The 18,865-nt window shown below is 48.9% G+C and overlaps 1 protein-coding gene across 2 annotated transcripts in view; it reads left to right on the top strand.

The window, feature by feature from the left end:
* The window catches only part of HUNK (hormonally up-regulated Neu-associated kinase), a 40,631-nt gene extending 22,391 nt beyond the window's left edge, over positions 1–18,240 (top strand). The window contains exons 4-10 of one of the 2 annotated variants that reach the window (XM_071417887.1): positions 3,430–3,565; positions 3,776–3,903; positions 7,088–7,223; positions 9,636–9,804; positions 10,313–10,396; positions 14,020–14,200; positions 16,683–18,240. In XM_071417887.1, coding sequence (XP_071273988.1) covers positions 3,430–3,565; positions 3,776–3,903; positions 7,088–7,223; positions 9,636–9,804; positions 10,313–10,396; positions 14,020–14,200; positions 16,683–17,326 — 1,478 coding nt within the window. In that variant the 3' untranslated portion in view covers positions 17,327–18,240. The remainder of the gene's footprint in view (positions 1–3,429; positions 3,566–3,775; positions 3,904–7,087; positions 7,224–9,635; positions 9,805–10,312; positions 10,397–14,019; positions 14,201–16,682) is intronic. The other variant, XM_071417889.1, reaches the window with a different exon arrangement.
* The last annotated feature ends 625 nt before the right edge of the window (positions 18,241–18,865 follow it).

Consider the following 18,865-nt stretch of genomic DNA (forward strand, 5'->3'; position numbering starts at 1 on the left):
AACATCTGTTTGTGTTTCTGCCCGTGCCTGCATTCAGTGTCTGTGGCTGCAGCCTTAAAAACTCAACCTCAAAACCTTCCATGGGCTGAGGAAACTACTTGGCATTCAAACAGCCAGGTCAAATGGACACTCACTGTCAGGTGTACAGTAGCAGCAAACGGGGAGGATGATGAGGGAAGTCTGACATGCACAGCTTTTACTTTGGGAATTCGGGGTTGGGAATGCCTCCCCGACTGCCAGGGACTCTGTGGGAGACAGCAGCAGAGAGAACTGTGTGCTGCCTCAGCTGAGGGCCAGGAGGGCTCTGAGAGGGGGCCTGAGTCATGCCCAGGGCTGATGGAGAGCCCCCATGGCCCTGATTCAGCAGGTGGTTTGCACCAACAGCTGATGGATTTAAGGAACTCGCATCGCTGCCCTGTTCCTGGTGTCTGATTGGAGCTTGGCAGCCAAACCAAGCCCTTCCCAGATGAAGAATGTGCAGTTAAAGCTCACGAGCCAAAATGAAGACTCCAGCCCTGTGCCTGCAGTTTGCTTTGGCTGCGTGGAGGGGTCTCCCCACTGTGGGTGGTGGGGGAAGGATAAAGAGAAGTTTGGTCTTCCTCAGGCTCAATAAATTGTCCTCAGCTCTGCAGCCTGATGTTCAGGCAGGGCAGGCAGTGTGTGTGCTAAAACAAAGCAATCAAATCTCAGCACCCAAGTGATTCCCATGATTAGAGCTGAGGGCTTTGTTAGGGTGTTGCAGCAAAAGAAAGGCTGCAATATTTTGTGCAGCCTGCCTTACTAGAAGTGATCACATCACACAGTCCTTCCCAGGAAGGTTCCTCAGGAGGGAAGAACATGTTTGGAGGGATTAAAGTGCTGCTTCTCATGCCTGGGAGAAGAGACTGAGCTGCAAAGCCATCTCACATTACCTGCTGTGGTGCCCATCATTTGTACAGCAGCAGACACAGGAGCAGCTCTTGAAAATAAAAATGTTGCTCTTGTAAGAGCTGTGCAAGGAAGAACAGAAGGTGAAATGAAGATTGAAGGTGGGATATTGAAGTCCCTGCTTGTTCATGCATTTCAGGGAGACCTGGATGCCTTGAGCCCTCAGCTGCTCCGAGGGCACCTTGGCTTTGTTCCTCCTTTTGCCTTCATGACAAGGTGGTTTAGAACCTGCTCTCAGATATTCTTCTTGGAAGAATTCCCTCTGAGAGGACTCTTGGCAGTCTGTAAATCAGCTTGAAGCACACCAGGCCTGGAACTGTCGGAGGGAACCATTCCCTGTTATCTCCCAGCCCGCGTGGTCGGTGCCAGAGCACGCAGGGTTCCTGGAGTCCTGCTGGGACACCCAGCCCTGCTGAGGCCTGTGGAGCTCTGCTGGTCCAGGAGCTGCTGTTTCCCAGCTCCTGCCCTGCGCTGGCTGGCAGAGCTGCAGGGCTGGCCCTGCACCCACAGCCTGGTGTGGATTCCCTGGGGTGCTGAGGAGGAGCGGAGCGATGCCACCATGATTCCCTGGCACAGCAGTGGGGCTGCTGCAGCGCCCATGGGAAAATATTTGCTTTGGGAAAGCCAAGTGTGGCCTTTGATCTGAATTCTGGCCTTTGATCTGAATTCTGGCCTTTGCTGGGCTCCTAGAAAGGGAGAGGCAGACAAGGTTATCAGTGCTGGTGGTCTCACTGCTCTCATGGAGATCAGCAGTGCATCCTTAATAAGAACAATAAAAGCCACACTGTGACCACCATGTGCTGACACAGTGCTGATAGCAATGTCCTCATTTCCATGGCCTTGGAACCCCTGTCCCCAGCATGCTTCCATTTGCACACATTCTGCATTTCAGCAGGGGGAAAAAAAAGGCATAGGAGCTGAAATGAATGAGCTGAACAAGTGAATAAGGGGTTGACAATTGAAGCAAATAAGAGAATGAAAAGCTCTGGTAGAGCACCCCATCTCTGATACTGGTGGAGGGCTGCTGATTGACATCAGCACAGAGCACAGCCCTTGTACCCTGGGATTGTCAAACATCACACTTGGAGCTGGCCTGACACAGCAGGCTAAGGACCAGCAACAATTCTGTGTGCAGATGCTATTTCCAGGAGTTTCTAAAAGTATTTCGCAGCTGACAGAACTCAGCTCAGGCCACAGCTAATGAGCACCTTAATTAAGGTAATGGATCCTCTGCAGTATTTGTGGAAGCCCCAGGGATGATTAAGCAGTGCCCAGAGATAATTGTTTTTCCATCAGAGGCAAATTCTCCCTTCAGTTGTGACAGTGTTCTTCAGAAAACCCCTCTTCAGCTGTGAAAGATGGGATTCCTGTCCCCCTGTGCCTGCCTGGCCCTCAGGAATGCAGGGATCCAGATGCAGGGATGCAGTTGCCACCGTTTAGCCACTTCCAGTCACTGTGATAATTGCATTTTTTTGGTAGCAAGTTTTGTATCTTTGCCTGCTTTAGTGGAGGAATGAGGCTTATGTGTCTACCCTGCTTCTAACCCCTTGAGAAACTCCTCAAATTTCACCCAAATTTGATTTTCAGCAGGGTGGAAGCTAAAGGATAGGCCAGCACTGCAAGTCCAGTGCAAATAAGTGTGCAGGTAAGGACAAAAAGCCACAAATTAATGCCTGAGAGAGGATATTGAGGAGCTAATCAGAGGTCAGTGGTGGTTTTCAGACATTCACAGAATATTCTGAGTTGGAGAGGACCACAAGGACCCACGAATCCAACTCTTAATAAATGGGATTTGTTGTTCCCTGAGCCTGCAGCCACAGCAGGGCTGCAGCAGAAAATTTGGGAGCACCCTTGGGAAGCTGCAGCCCCTGCTGCTGAGAGGCTCCCTCTGCTCTCCAGTGCCAGCCTCAGCCAGTCCCTCCTTTTTACTGCCACAAAAGAGTGCCAGGTACACCCAGGCACCAGAAATTCAAGGCAGAATTCAGGGAGAGAGAGCAGCCAAATCGAGGAATTTCCCCTCCCTGCTCCGAGATCTCCGTGTGCTATTCCAGAGCTGGACCCTGTGCTTGTGCATCACCACAGCAGCCCCAGAGTTTTCCACCTGAGGGCTCATTTATACTCAGATTTTGAAGAAATTCCCCTTAACCTTGTCCCTGCCCAGCATCCTGCAGCAGTGGGGCAGCCTGAGGTGGCTCAGGGGCTGGGACAAGCTCAGCTCTGGCTGTTGCCATCCAGCTGCCGGGGAAATGGAGCTGCTCCGTGTGTGAAATGGAAAATTTGGCATGTTCTAAGGCTCCTCTTATTGTTTGTTGGCTATTTAGCACCTCGTGGAAGCAAATTGCATCAAATTTTTGCGTGTGGATGAGTTGGGGTTTTTTTCTCCTCGGGGAGTTCATTGCTTTTGGAAAAAAAGAAAAAAAAAAGTTCTTTCTTTTTAACTTGTGCTCTAGCCCAGTTTGACTGTGTCTCTCTTTCATAACTGTGTCTCTGTGCCTTTCACAGACTTTGGATTGAGCAACTGTGCAGGAATTTTGGGTTATTCTGATCCCTTCAGCACCCAGTGTGGGAGCCCAGCATATGCAGCCCCTGAACTTCTGGCAAGGAAGAAATACGGGCCCAAAATAGACGTTTGGTCCATGTGAGTTCCTCCTTGAGTTTATAACTGTTACTGCAAAGAGTGGGGGCATCTCCAGCTGGATCAGGGGGCTCAGGGCCCCATCCAGCCTGACCTGAGATGCTCTCAGAGATGGGGCATCAACCCTGTAATGGCTGTCAGACATTAAAGATGAAGCGCAGTCTCCAAAACATCAATTTTCCCTGGTTTCTTTTCCTGCCTGTTTTCTTTCAGTGGGGTGAACATGTATGCCATGCTGACTGGAACACTGCCCTTTACTGTGGAGCCATTCAGCCTGAGAGCCTTATACCAAAAAATGGTGGACAAAGAGATGAACCCCTTTCCCACCCAGCTCTCCTCAGGTAAAGCTCTTCCACGGGACTGTGGCTCCTCAGTCATGCTGCTCACCTGTTGTGCTAATTGGGAAAAGCTCCTTGTTTGGTTTTTTTTTTCATTTTGGCCTCTGCAAGTCCTGCAGGAGTTGATGTAGCAGAATTCCTTTTGCTTTGGCTCCTGGGGAAGCACCAAGTTGTGCTGAATATGAGAGGAGGAGCAAATCTGAAATTCTGTGGGACTCCTTTGCAGAGGAGTTGGTCACTTTTGCACATCCAGAAGATTCTAGCATGGGGTAAGGGTGGATGAAGAGATTATTTTGGAATTCCAGATTCCTGGGCATTGTCATGACTGGGGTTGGGTGACAAATAACCTCAAATAACCTGCCTCAAATAACCTCACATTTATTATGTGAGGAATAATGACATGCACTCAGAAAGTTATTTTGGGACAGCCACCTGGGATAACCTCTGTGTGTTCACAAAATGCAAAACAGTTGATGTATTAGTATCAGAAATATTAATTCCTGCTTCAGAGCCACGTCACTAGGCAACAGAATCACTTTCCAGCTTGCAGCAAGGCCACTGTCAGCATTTGGAACAAGCTGGGGTTTATTTTTTCATGCCAAATCTGTTGTCCGTGGAGAGCTTCTGCCTCCTTCCCTGGCAGCCTGCTTGCAAAGGGCTTTTGATGAAATTAAAAGATCCCAAATAAAAAAAAAAAAGGGAATGGAAGCCCCTGGGAGTTGAGTCACAAGGTGAATTCTCCAAGCAGAGATTCAGGGTTCCACCTCCCACCCTGTAGAAGGCCAGCCAAGAAGATAATATTGCTTTTTAGCAGGCTTGGTTTTGCTGTTTCACCCATCCCACCACATAAGTGGAGATCAGGTTTTCTCCATTTCCAGCTCACTGTGGTCCCCAGGGAAGGCAGGATTTTGTTTATCCAGGATTTTGCAGAGGTGATGGCAAATTAATGGAGTAGGTTTAAAGATGTTAACCTTTGCCCAAAGGAGCCCATCAGTCCCTGAGCCCAGCCCAGGGACATGGCACAGTGTGATTTAAGGTGACATTTGTTCCTGCCACCTTAGCCTTTGGGTCACTGGGCAGGAGCTCTGCTCTGGGAATTGTAGTGCTTGTTACATTCTTGGGTTTATGGACCTTTTATTTTAGTCAGGTCTTGATTTCCATAAATCCATCTATAAAGCAGAGAATTTTCACAGTAAAAATGTGCACTTTTACATGCCCAGTAGGTTGTCTTTCAATATTTCATTTCCTGGTCACTGAACACACAGCCCCAGCATGCAGTCTTATCCCTGAGCAGGGAAACACTTTTATTTCTGTGACCCACAATGCTGGCTGACCGTGAGCACCCAGAACAACAACCTGTGCAGCAAAACAGGGGAATTTTGGAGCTGCTGTTTGATTTTCCCACTTGGGAACCTGTTTGTCATGAAGCCTCTTGAACAACAGCTCTCTGGTTATTGATTTTAGCTGAGCAGAGGTCAGGGGCTCAGGCAGTGGGTGTTCACCTTGCATATATTCATTTTCCTTCATAGTTTTTTTTTTCCCCTGGGGAAATCATTTTGCTGTCCCCAGCTGTGTGGCTTAGCTCTGGGAGCTTCCAGGAGGGAATTTTCACCCCAAAATTAGTTTCTCCCAGCCTGATTTTGTTGATCTGTGGCACTTCACAAGCTTCATTGAATTAGCTTGCCTTTTGGCAAGGCTGGGGGTGGAGGAGTAGGATTTTTAAAGGAGATTTTGGGTGATTTGGAGACCAGGCATGGTGGTGATGAAGGAGGGAGTGTGGGTTTGGGGAGAGGGATTTTTGTGGCTCACAGCCAATGGGATGTGTGAGGTTTTTAACACAGACACTGGAGCAAGAGTGGGTGCAATGGGAGAACAAGGATTTGTTGTTTGCTGGGATGGGGTGAAGAAAGGGCACACCAGGCACACAGACAGCAGCTTCCAGCAAGTTTGGGAATTTGGATGTAGGCTCTTCCTGCTGCTCTTCCTCATGGCTGCTGCAGGATAAGAACAGAAATGCTGGAGAGTATTTAAGTAAAGCATCTCCCTTAAATCAGTGGTTTGTGAAGAGAGGGAGTAGAAAAAAGCCCAGCTGAACTGGTAAATACAGAGGAGGAAGCCTCTCTTGCAGATCTAAGCTTCTTGACACAGAGTTTCTCCAGCTGAAACCTGATTTTTGCAGCATATTGTACACTGAGGTTGCTCAGGTTGGTGGGTGTTGTCCCTTGTTGGGTCTAAGCCTGTTTCTTTAGGGAGAAACTCTCCCTTCCTCATCCTCCACCCTCCCCATCCTGTCCCATCCCACTGTGGTGTCACCAACAGGAGTTTTATTCTCTTTAAATTGCACCTAGGAGCAGTGAAATAATTGATAATTTGATAATTGAGGATTAATAATCCTTGGTAATTTGAGGAATAAAGACCAGACCTGGTTGAAACAGAGTTTATTTTCAGCTCAGAGGGGCTCTTCTTGTGAGGTTTCAGGCAGATCACTTGATTTCATTGCTCCTAGTCATGTAAGAAGCACGTGGCTTAAAAACTGAGTGTTTTTGCAGGAAACTCAGGAGGAGTGGTTGAATGTCATTGGAAGTTGAAGGTTCAGGAGAACAAAGCAGAGCCTGTTAATTTTGCTGCACTCTTTTTAATTTGGCTAAAACCTTCTGCAGCTGATTGTAGGTTGGTTGGGAGCCAGAGAATTTATCCTTGTCATGTCAAGGGGAGCCAAATTTGCTGTGTCTTCCTTCCCAGGTCTGCATCCCCTCCCTCCACTCTGCCCTGCTCCATCTCCTTCTGCTTTGATCCAGGGATTTGCCTCTGACCTGGCTCCAACCTCTTGCCCTCGTTTGGGAATTAAATGAATTAAATGAATTAAATGTTGGTTCACCTGCTCTGATACTTCAAATGAGCTCTGAGCCAAAAGTGCCTTTTCTGCTCTCCTTTGGATATAAAATACAGGCATTAAATAATGTATATAAATCATTGTGGCTGTAAATCATTGTTTGTTTCAGTTACTAATCCCTTATCAGTGCTTCCATTTTCTCAAGGACACGGGAGCTCGCAGTAAGGGAATTGTTAATTTTTAGTAGTGTGCTTTTGCTCAGGGTACACACACCTGTGTTAACTCATCTCCTGTGCCAGTCCTAGAGCAGATGACAGAGCTGATTTTTGGGGTTTTCCCTCCGTCTCTTCACAGCTGCCATAAACTTCCTGCGCTCTCTGCTGGAGCCAGACCCTGCCAAGAGACCAAACATCCAGCAGGCCCTGGCAAACAGATGGCTCAATGAGAACTACCCTGGAAGGGCACCACCCAATGTCACCTATCCAAACAGGTACAGCAGGCAGGGGAGGGGAGGAGAGGAGAGGGGAAAACCTGCCAGCACGGCCCTGGTGTTCCGGTTCCACTCGTGTCACACATCCCAGGAACTGTGAATCCATCCTAAAGGTCACAGAAATTGGCCCTGGGTTGCTTGAAATGGCCAGGAGCAATTCCTTGAAGTGGAAGCTGCAGTGTTTGCAGGGCGGGCTGGGTGCAGATGTTCTGATTAATTTGCTGCAGGCCTGGGAATAGGGAGGTGTGACAGGCAGTTCTGACTGATGCCTTGTGCAGGCTGACCTGGAGCAGAGGCTGGACAGAGCTACAGAATAAAGCAGGGATTTATTAAAAGCATCTCCTCCATGGGTCCACCTTGGGCAGCACAAGAGCCCAGCCAGGGCTGCACCGAGGATGGATGGATGGATGGATGGATGGATGGATGGATGGATGGATGGATGGATGGATGGATGGATGTCAAGGAGTTAGGATGCCTAAGGATATCACTGGATCCATCCCCTGAAAGGTGGCCCAGCTGCCTGCAATCCCCAGGGTAAGAAGGTGGCCCCTATGATGAATTGTTTCCCAGGGGATGAGAACGGGCAGAGCCATTCTCTGAATATCATTCCTCCAAATTTAGGGGACATGTGAAGCTGTAAGGGATAAAAGCCTTTAAAGAAATTCTTTCTTGCATTTTTCAGAAATAATACTACTTTTGTTTCATTAGTTGATGTCCCATGCTTCACCTACCTAGACTTTGTCATACTGGAGCTTTACAGGGAGAATAATCTGCAAAGTTTTAAATATTTAAAGGTGTGGCTTGGCTCCTTTTGAGCTTGTCTCAGAAAGTACCACTGGAGTCAGCTTCCATGGAATTTCTCCAATTTTTCCTTAGTGTGCAGATATGGAAAAGGTGTGATGAAATGGTGTGTGAAAAACCCACTGCTGAATTTGCAAAGGATTAATTCCTCTCTTAATCAGCACACAAGATGTTCTTGCAGTGCCCTTCCACTCCTATGGGGGTAACTCCCATTGTCCCCAAGACAGGAGCGTGGCAGGAAGGGAAAAACGTGGAGATAAGGTGGGAGAACAGCAGAAGCTGCATTTTCAGGAGAATATTTTCCCAGGCTTTTTATAGGCTTGCTTTTGTTGAAGAAATTCCCTGAAGGCAAGCAAAAATTTCCCATTTTGCTGAGCACTTCAAGTCGAAATTGCTTGAATTTCTTTTGCTGCCCAGATGTCTCAACGTGCAGTGGCCAAGATAAGTTTTGCTTTTGAACTTGTGAAAAAAAGACCCAACCCCAGGCATTCCTCAGGGGCAGAAGGAGTGTTCATAGGCACAGGAAACAAAGGGAATGAGTTATTTGAGGTTTCCCAGGCTGTGTTTGACATCTTGTCTGAGTCCTGTCCATCAGAGCCCGGGCAGGAGTGGGAAAAGTGGGGAGGAATCTTGCAAAATAAGCTCCCTCTGATATTAGGCTTGGTATTAGGAGTGAGGAATATCCTCTAGAAACAACTGGAACTCAGCATTTCTCTGGAGATGGCTGGGAGCTGCTGGGTACCTCTGGGAAGCTGGCCAGCCCATTTAGAAGTCTAAATAGGAGCAGAGCTCTTTGGAAAAATCTGGTTTTAACTCAGGCTGAGCCAAAGCTCTGGCATTTCCATGAGACCTCTGTTCTGCTTTTCTCGCCTTGGCTGAGGATGTTCCAGACTTTAGAGAGGAGAGAGACATAAACATGGCTGTGACAGCAGGGAAACAGCAGTGCTGCCATGCTGAGCTGCAGGAATAATCCTGTGCATCCCCTTTCTCCAGCAGGAAATTCCCTGCTAATTAGGGCAGGGACACTGTGCAGCAGGTAAGGAAGGGGGTGAAGCTCAGAGCAGTGCTGTTTGATTAGGAGAAAAGGCCTTTTCAGAGAGCCAGATTTTACCTCTTTTCCTTCAAAACCAGCTCATCTTCATGATTTTCAGTGGGCAGGTGTAGGGAAACAAATGGCCTGAGCATCACAGTGCCATTTCCCATCAGGAATGGACAGTGGTGAGAATTCTGTTATTTCCTGCAGTTCCCGTGCTCCCAAGTGTCTGTCCTTTCCCTGCCTGGCTTTCCTGGGTCAAAACATTTGCCATCAGGTCAAAATGCAGTGTTCTCTTGGGGGTCAGAGCCTGTCAGCACAGAAAGTCTCAGTAACCAGGGTTATTCTCAGTAACCAGGGTTCCATAAGGGGTTCAAAGTCTCAGTAACCAGGGTTATTCTCAGTAACCAGGGTTCCATAGGGTTCAAAGTCTCAATAACCAGGAAATTCTCAGTAGCCAGGGTTCCAACACCTGCCTGCTCCTGGGAGAACTAATCACCCCCAGTTACTGAGCCCCTGGGGTGTTCTGCCAGGAAGGGGACACCCCAAAACCCCTGCTCTGCCTCTTCCCTGTGCAGGATTCACCTGGAGGACCTGAGCCAGAGCGTGCTGCTGCACATGACAGAGAAGCTGGGCTACAAGAACAGCGATGTGATCAACACCGTGCTGTCCAACAGGGCCAGCCACACCCTGGCCATCTATTTCCTGCTCAACAAGAAGCTGGAGCGCTACCTGGCCAGCCTCAGGGTGAGCCAGCTGCCTCCTGCCCCTGCTGGGGGAGGAGGGGACAAAGAGGCTGCAGGTGGCCTGGCTTGGTGGCATTTGGTCTGCCAGGATTACAGAATATCCCAAGGACCGTCGGTTGGGAAGTGCCCCTGTGCTGGGTTAGTTGTGCTGCTTGGAATGCCAGTACCACAGTTTATGGAGTCAGGACATCAGGAGGAAGCTTAAGAGCTCTTAAACTTATTTAGGTTTGAAGTGAAAAGTCAGCTGAAAGTTTTACCTGATGGAATGTCCCTGAGCACAGCTCGGGCCTTCCAATCTGACAACAGCATCTCAGTTTTTCTCTTCCCTCAGTCCTTTTCACGTTGCCACAATGATATTTAAAATGCAATGGACCAAATCCATCATCTCTGTGAGCTGATGCCCCTCCACTGAATGCCAGGAGTGGGTGCAGTCCATTAAGCAGTAATTAAACCTCAGTGTTCTCTAATTATCTTCCATATTTGACTTTTCTGTGCTTTTGTCTCTGCAGAAGGCTGAAGGCCAGGACAGTGTTTGCCACAAGAACCAGCTGTACCAGATAGAAAAATACAAGGCCAATAAAGACTCCTATGAGGTAAAGCTCAGCAAAGCTTGTTGCAGTGCTTTGAGAGCAGGTTGAATTTGAGCATCCTTGGTGATGGTGATAAAGTGATAAAGAAACGCCTGTGGTCCTGCCTGTGCAGCACAAATAACTCCCTTTCAAAGAAAGAAATAGTAACTCCCAAGAGAGGAACTAGGAAGGTGACTTTCAGGGTTTTTAAAGAAATTAAATGTTTTTAAATCTCTGTTTAGCAACATGATGCAAACACAGGGGGGTCCATAGTTTCATTCTGGGGCGCAAGGTGCTGGTGTTACAAAGAGATGAAAACTGGGTGTTCTCGAGGCTCTGAGCCCTTGGTGCTGCAGGACAGAGAGCTGGGTGGCAGCCAGGGTGACCCTCCTGGTGTCCTGGGCCAACCCTGCCTTGGCTGCCAGCAGCAGTGAGGCTGGATTAGCACAGCACTCTTCAAAGCCAATTTTCCCTGCTCCTTAGCAGAGGGGATGTGGGCAGCCCTCTGCATCATGAAGGAATTCCCCTGGGCAGCCAAAAGATTTAACCTTTTGCTCTGCTGCTCTCCAGTCTTCTTGCCTGCAAGCAGAGAAGGTATTTTGTATTAAATCCTGGCTGGATTTTTCTTCCCTGGCTGATTCTTTGCCAAGCACTAAAATTACAGGAGTAATGTGAGCTGTGCAAGTCTTCCCTGCCAGCACAAAGAGCAGCATTCTTGGGGAGGCTGCCTGTTCCAAAAGCTGCTCCTCAGCCCTGGATTGATTATCTAATTGCAGGGGCAGATCTGTGCGTGGCTGGTTTTGTTTATTATAAAGGCAAGCTGAACTGCAAGCCAGATGGAAATATCAGGGCAAAGCACTCGCTCTTTTCTTGAATAAATCAAAACCTTCTTGCTGGGAATGGACCAGCAGTGGGTAGACTCAATGAATGTGACAGTTCACAAAGCTCTCACAACTTCCTCAAGCTGTTCCCTGGAAAACAGGGGCAGCCACTGGGAGCTGAAGGCTCCACATCCTGCCTGGAGCATCCTGGCAGGGGGTGGAGGTGGGCTCTCACCCCATCCTCTGGTTCCACAGGGTTTTCTGTCACTGTAGCTGTGCTCACAAGGAGGAATTGGGAGCACTGGTCCACAGGGAGCAGAGCTGCAGGTTGCCATGGGAATAGGAGGGGGAGGGATGGTCAGCTCCAGCTTCAGCAGAATTTCTCCCACCTCTCTCCAGCCGTGGGAAATAAGGATTTGGCTTCAGGGGGGGCTGCCAGCAGCTGGGCAGGCAGGGGGAAAAGGGCAGTGGCTGTGTCCTGCCCCTCTTCTCCAGCAGGTCTCCTGCTGCACGGTGGGCAGGGGCAGGCAGGCAGGAGTCTGTGCTCCCTCCATCTCTTTATTTGTGGAAGGGGTCTCAGGAGGAATGGCTGTCCCTGCAGGGGAGCTCAGAGGTGGAATTTGTAATTTTGAACAGCTGCTGTCCTGGTCCTATCCCTGTGTCAGACGTGGCCAAGGCAAACACCCTTTATCTGCCTTTCAGATCCATTGCTGGGGCTCAGAGTAGGTTTGAGGGTCAAGATCAGGACAGGAAATAGCAGAGGATGATGTAATTCCCAACCTATTCAAGCTCAGCATACCGGTACAGCTCCTGCATCATGGGACACAGCCCTGCACTCTGCAGTGCAGGGGGAACCTTCTGGAACCCCCCTGAATGAAATCTTCCTTCCCTTTTCAAATACAAGTGACTGGCACCTTGGGATTCAGGTCCTGAGCCACGTTAGCACTTTCAGAAACACCCCCAAGACCATTTGCAGTGCTCATCCAGCGTGAAGTAATTAATTAATTGGCAGCCCCGGATATGTGAGTTTCCTTTGCCAGGGGTGCTTTCATTGTGTGGAGTGGCTGGCTCAGGGAATGTGCCAGCAGGGTGAGGGCAAAGGCAGCAGCACTTGGCAGGTGAGGAGCTGCAGCTTGGCTCCTGCACCATCAGGCTAAAAATACTGCAGCCCTGGAACGTCCAGAGGCTCAGGATCAGCTGTACACCTTTCCCTGGCTGCTGAGGCAGGTAATGTAGGGGTTACCAATAATAATAATAATAATAATAATCCCACAGTATTATAGCAGTGTTCTTGCTGCTGCTGCTGGTTTTGGTGTTGTTGCTGCCTCACCCTCCCCAGGAGTGAAGTGCCTGGCCCACACCGTGGCTCCAAGCATGGCTCCAATGGATGGGCACCTGTAGAGGTGGGCAGGGGTGGACAGCTCCACCACGGGCTCCTTGGTGGCTGTGGAAGGGTCATGCAGCTGCAGCCAGCCAGAGGAAGAGGAATTGCAGGGGATAAGGGATGGAGGGGGGCAAAAACACACAAGCACAAAGGGAGGCTCCTCCAGTGAGGAGGATCTCAGGTTCTTCTTCTCCCAAGTCAACCATTTCAATATTAAAAAACAAAAAGCTCTGGTTTGTGAGTCACTGAAGCTCTTCTTTCCAACTCTGCAACTCCTGAAAGGTTGATGAGCCCAGCAGTGCCCAGAAGTGTCTGTGCAGGGAGCCAGGCTCCATCTGAGCTGGGAATGCTCATAATAAGTCCAGATTTTTGCCTCTTCATGTCTGTCTTGCTTCCAGAGCTGTTTAGTGGTCCAGGAGAAGCTTCTGCATCTTTCTTTTCTTGTTTCTCTCATGTTTTTATGCACTTCACTTTGAGGGTTTTCATAGACTCCATATCAGTGAGCTTGAAAAAGAAAATCAAGAGTGGCAGTGCATAATTACCAGACAAAACAGGCACATAACTGGGGGAAGGAACTTTCCTTCATTTTTTAAAAAGACTTGTACTTGCAGTGACCTTCTAATCAGATGAGCAAAACGTGTTGCTTAAATGAGAACCAGAGAAACAACCCCAAAGCAACCAAAATATTTTTTTTAATGTGAAATAAGGCTTTGGGCTCCCCTAGAAATCAGTGGCAGGTAAAGGCTGTTAAGCAGTTTGCTGAATCCAGTGACTGAAAGAAGATGCAATGAATTTTCCCTGTAAAACAGTGCTTTGAAAATTGGCTTCCCCTTCAGAGTTCTGCTCCCAGGGTCTGTTTTTCCTCTGTCATCACTGGAGATCAAACCTATCTTCTTCTTGCAATTCCTCCTTCAGCTGCCTTCCCCATCACAGCCAGGAGTTATGGCTCAGGGAAGGGATGGCTCAGTAATTTTCTCCCCCTCCATGTCTTGTGCAGTTGCAGAGATGCTGTAAAAGCAAGGGCTGTGTTCCTCCAGAGCTTGTCTGGACAGAAGAGAAATGATTCAAAGGCTTTAAACTTCTTTAAAACTTTGCAGCTCACCTTTTTAAATCTCAGAGGGAGTGAAGAGAAATCAAAGGGGGTATTTTGGTGCTTAAGTAGGGTGTTTCAGGTATGGAGGAGCACAAACCTTCATCTGCTTTCTCCAAGAGAAAAGTTTTCCTTGTCCCTTAATTTTCCAAGACCTGCCTGAATGTCAGAGCAGATGGGAGCCATGAAATCATGGCAAACTGATCAGAGGCAAATGAGACATGGAGGATTTAGTTATTCTGAGATAAATTCCTTGTAAATACACAGTGATTAATCCACCTTGTAGGTCTGGGGGTCACTGCAACTTCCCTTGAGTAAACCAAATTGTTCTTGTTTGTTTTACAACCTAAAGGACAAAAAACTCAAAGAGCAAGAAAAGAAAGGGGAGATCCTTCACCGTCAGCTCCCAAAGAAAACTGAGAAAAGTCCAGTTTCATATAGACAGCCTTCTTCCTGTCTTATCTCACAGATCCAGAACACCAAGGCTCTGCTGAAGGACCGGAAAGTCGCCAAGGCCGGGGGCTCGGACAAAGGTCAGTGGGAGCAAGGCCATGGTGGGTCTGTGTCTGCATGTGAGGTGTGGTGCTTTTGAGCCTGTCCTGTGTGCTGTGTGTTTGTGAGTAAAAATTCTGGGTTTGCTTTCCTTGTCGCTTCAGGGGTGGTGTGGGAAAGGAGCCTGGATAATGTCAGCCCACGTGGAGGGAAATGCCCTGAGGAATCCATAGTGGTGCTCAGTAGTCAGGAGCCCTCCCTCTCTGTTTGACAGAATTCCTGCAGTGCTTTCAAAAGGCAGCTTCTTCCCCTGTTTACACGTCCTCACACGAAATCCTCCACGCTCACGCTGCTGTTTTGAAAGCATCACCACCCACCCTGGATCACTGAGGAACCAGAGCTGGTAGCCAAGCTCCTTTCTACCAGCCCCTGTGTTTTCCTCAGAGGGGGCTAAGGAGAATCCCTGACCTCCCTGAGGAGCCTCTGGGAGGAATGGGAAAGGGGCAGCCTCAAGGAAAGGCAGGTGGGACTGCCAAACTCAGCATCAGGAAAAGGAGGGGGGAAGTGGTGAGCAGGGAAAGGGGAAGATGTGACAGCCAGAGGAGAGCAGAGCATTAATCACAAAGGGCAGCCTGAGAGGGCTGGGTGAAAACTGCTGGCAGAGAAAGGAGTGGAGGAAAAAGGGAGTGAGCAGGAAAAATGGGCAATGCACACCTGGATGGGACACACTGAGGAGCAGCAAGGCAATGGAGCCTGTGTTAGATAGGGAACTAAATGAGGGGAGATACAGTGATGGAAAACATTCACTGAGGTGTCAGGGGGCTATTCAGAGTGGTGGCTTGTGATGCTTTCATGCTCATTGTCATGACTTGATCATTTATCATTTGTTGTGCTCAAAGTGAGAAAAAATTGCCCAAGTCGTGTTTGTCTGGCGGCATGGGAACCTCTGCTGTAGGGTGGCAGGACTCCAGAGAGCTGGGCAGGAATGGGACATAGTTCCTTTAAAAAAAAATGTAAAAAAAATTTTAAATGCTCATTTTGCTCAGATTTACTGTTCCTTTTGGGAGGAAGGAACAAGGGGAAGAAAATCTAGTTCATTTTTTTCCCCTCTTTATTGCTGTTGTTCTATTTCTAGAGTCCCATATTGTTGTTATCCTATTTCTAAAGTCCCATACCTCCTCGGTGCATTCTTATGGCTGCAGATCTTCACAGCACAGACTCCTTCTTCTGCATGCTGTCCTCTCTCAGTTCAGGGCTCCTCCAAGGCTCTCCCACACTGGCCAACCTGCCCCCTTTTATCCCAGTTATCTCCATTGGTCACAGCTGCTGCCCAGTTAAGGACATTGCAGCTGCAGCCCATCAAGGACAACCGGGACCTCTGGGGCAAAGCCTCTATACAGATATTCAAGTACGATACTTCTATTTTGCTAGGACTCAAAGGCCACCTCTACTATACTTTATGTTTCTCCCTGCTCTTTTTGTTCTGAAAATCATGCAGATCTCAGCTAAAGCATTTCTCTGCTTATGGAGACTATATTTTGGCACATCTTAAATAATTTTTGCCAGTTTTAGAAAGAAATGGTCGGAATGAACTTCTTTCTACTTTTCCCAGACAAGTGTGAGATTTCATCCTGTTCACCCATTCAGGTCTCAACCCCCTGACAAGACCATCCCTCCACAAGAAATACACCTGAGATTTGTGGCTGAGACCTGAGTGGTGGCAGAGCTAAATTATTTCAGATCCTTTTTAGATGATTTGAGACGCAGGGAACGGATGGAATAGCTACCAGTTAATTCAATTAGGAGGGCCTGGCAGTCAGGTTCCTTGGACAGCTTTCCATCAAGGCAGCAGAACGTGCTTGCTTGTGATTAGCTTGGCACGAGGCAGTGCAAGTGTTCTGTAGGAGCTGGGCAGATCTTCTCCACGAGCTGTTTTGTTTGACTGGGCCAAATCCTGCAAAGATTTTGTTCCATTTCTTTTCAGCCCATGCTGGAGGAAGGTTCTTGCTGAAGTTGGTGCAGCAAATCTGTTCCAACTGTAACAGCCTGTGCTGGCCAGTGCTGCTACTCCATATTTACATGTGTGAAACCAGGACCAGACTTTGTTCCAAAATGCAAAGAGAGACATCAGGGATTAACTCACTGTGCTCCCCTGTGTCTCTAAGTGTGTCAGGGAATACAGGCCCAGCAAGAGCCACACAAAGTGGCACTGAGAAAAGAGAAATGTGAGATTCCTCAGTGTGTGTGGGTGTGGTGGTGTGGATATAATTAATACAAACAGCTGGAGACATCTGTGCTTTTCCTTCTCAAGTGCCTGTTTGAGTTTAAGCCTTAAGTTTTTCCTGCCTGTGAGGAAGAAGGCAGATAAATTACCTGGGAAGCAATGGTGTTAGTACAGAGGGTGAGGGAGTTGGGTTGTGAGTGCATCCCAGATTGTTTGCTGCATCCCCAGGTTCCTGTGGCTGTGGGCAGTGCTGGTAACTGCAGTGTGCTCTCCTGCTTCCTTCTCCCATTGCCTTGCAGACTCCAGCGGTGGTGTGAGCCCTTTCCATGAGCCCCTGGCAGCCAGGACAGGCTGTGTGACCTCCAGCTCTCTGGAATACCTGGAGGTGCAGCAGGCTCCCCCCAGGACCCCCCGGCTCCTCAAGAGGCAGGAGTCCCCGCAGCCGGAGCCGTCCCGCATCGGGGGCCGCCCCAAGGACTCCCCTCTCATCCTCAACATCGTGCACTCCTTCGAGTCAGTGGACAGGGAGGACCAAATAGACCAGGTTTCCCCCTCTCACCAGTACAGAATTTTGGGCTCTCCAATGAATTTCCCTTACAAAAGCTCCAGTGAGAGGACACTGTCGCCGCTCTTTCCCCCGGGGAGCACGTCCCCCGTCCACCCCACCCAGGTCTCTTTCACCTATGAAGAGAAAGCGTACCAGGCAAAGGAGGAGGCAGTGTCCCCTACCCAGCTGGTCCCCAGCAACCCCCTGGGCAGCCCAAACTGTGTGAAAAGCAGGGGCAGGTTCCCCATGATGGGGATCGGACAGATGCTGAGGAAGAGGAACCAGAGCATGCAGTCAGCGAGCGAGAAGCCCCTGGAAGCCAGGATGCCTCAGCTGCAGCAGATGAGCCCCACACAGATTTCCTTCAACACAGAGGCTGTCAGTGGCCAGTGTTAGCCTGACATCCTGGGATTTGCACTGCTCTTCTCTGGGATCTAACCTTTTTCCCCTTTGAGCAAGAAGGGAAAGCCGCAGGCACGATGCTGTCACCCCGCGGTGGTGCGGCGCAGGAAATCGGAGGTTTGCTTGCAAGGAAGGCGCTGTCCTGCATATTACAGTTGAAAGGAAAGGGCTCTGCTTGTGCTGTTAAGAAATATTCACATTTGGCATCTGACTGTACAGTAAAACACCCTGCAGGAGCTGCGTGGATCTGCATTTTCACTGCTCTCACCTGGGTGGAAGAACCACGAGCACCGAGGGTTTGGCTCCTCCAGGGAATCAGTGCCTGGCCAGGATCTGTGCTGAGACTGTCCCTGCTCCACCTGCCTGGGGCACACAGCCCGTGCTGCTGCTGCAGGCATTGCTCCTGGGCCAGGACAGGGGGAAATGCCAGTACTCTGTCCAAAGTGAGCTTGCTGACAAGCCCTGCCGAGAAGATGGAGGTGGTAGAAAGCTTGAGTAAAGACACGAGTGGTCTAGCTCAGAAAAAGTGGGAATATTGGAATTCAAAGCAGATTTTGCTGTTAATTACATAAAGTAGGTAATAACACAATCATTTTTTTCATGAAGAAAACTGTGATTATTTAAAAACAAGTGTCATCATGTGGAAATTCACTGCATTGGTCCCTGTTACACCAAGGCAGCTTTGGACACACCTGAAGGCTTCTCTGAGGCTGCAGTGAATTAAAAAGACTAATAAAGGACACATGAGCCTGTACCAAGTCCATTTTATACTCCAAGATTGGTAATGTAGTGGTTACCAAAAATTGGGTATTGTTATGAGCAGTGGAGATTGACTTTCTTAAAAGACACCATGTTCTGTATACCAGTCTTGTTTTTCTAAGTAAATGATACATCTGAGAGGTTGGCAACATCTTTTTGGTTCTGTTTCTGTCCTCCAACCATTTCCTATAAATTAGAAGGTTTAGCCAAAGATAAAGATTGCTCTTTTCTCTCATCTGTACCACCCCTGTGCACGTGTTTGTGTGTTCAGAGCACCTCAGCAAGGCTTGTTCCAGCCTGGTTCTGCTGCCACCACTGAATGGCATTTCAAAACCCAGGAAGCAGAGGTGGTTAATTCTTGTCCTTGGAAGATGGAATTTACCACTGGTGGGAATCCAGGCCCTGTTTTCATCCATACTTTTACAAACAATTTCATTGCCCTGTTGGTGTCTGTGCAGGTGCTGAGGGTTACCCCTGTTTGGGAAGCTTTCCTTCCAGTTCCATGAGCAGGATATTCAGAGCCTGGGTCAGGAGGGGCATAGCTCAGCCTTTGTACAGGCCTGACACCAAAATCTGCAGGAAAAAATGGACATTAATCCAAATACTGACAGATAACTGGGCTGCTCAGTGCTGGCAAAAGCAGCAGAGTGATGCCCAGAGCACCCATCTCATCCCTGCAGGTGGGACCTTCCCTCAGCACTGGGGTTTGGCCCTGGAGAGTCCAGGAGCATCTTGGACCCTTCAGTGCAGTGAGGACTCCCACCTCTGAGGGAG

This window comes from Agelaius tricolor, unplaced genomic scaffold (assembly GCF_023055355.1).
Source record: "Agelaius tricolor isolate 1412-34295 unplaced genomic scaffold, bAgeTri1.0.p SCAF_71, whole genome shotgun sequence".
Classification (NCBI taxonomy): Eukaryota; Metazoa; Chordata; class Aves; order Passeriformes; family Icteridae; genus Agelaius; species Agelaius tricolor.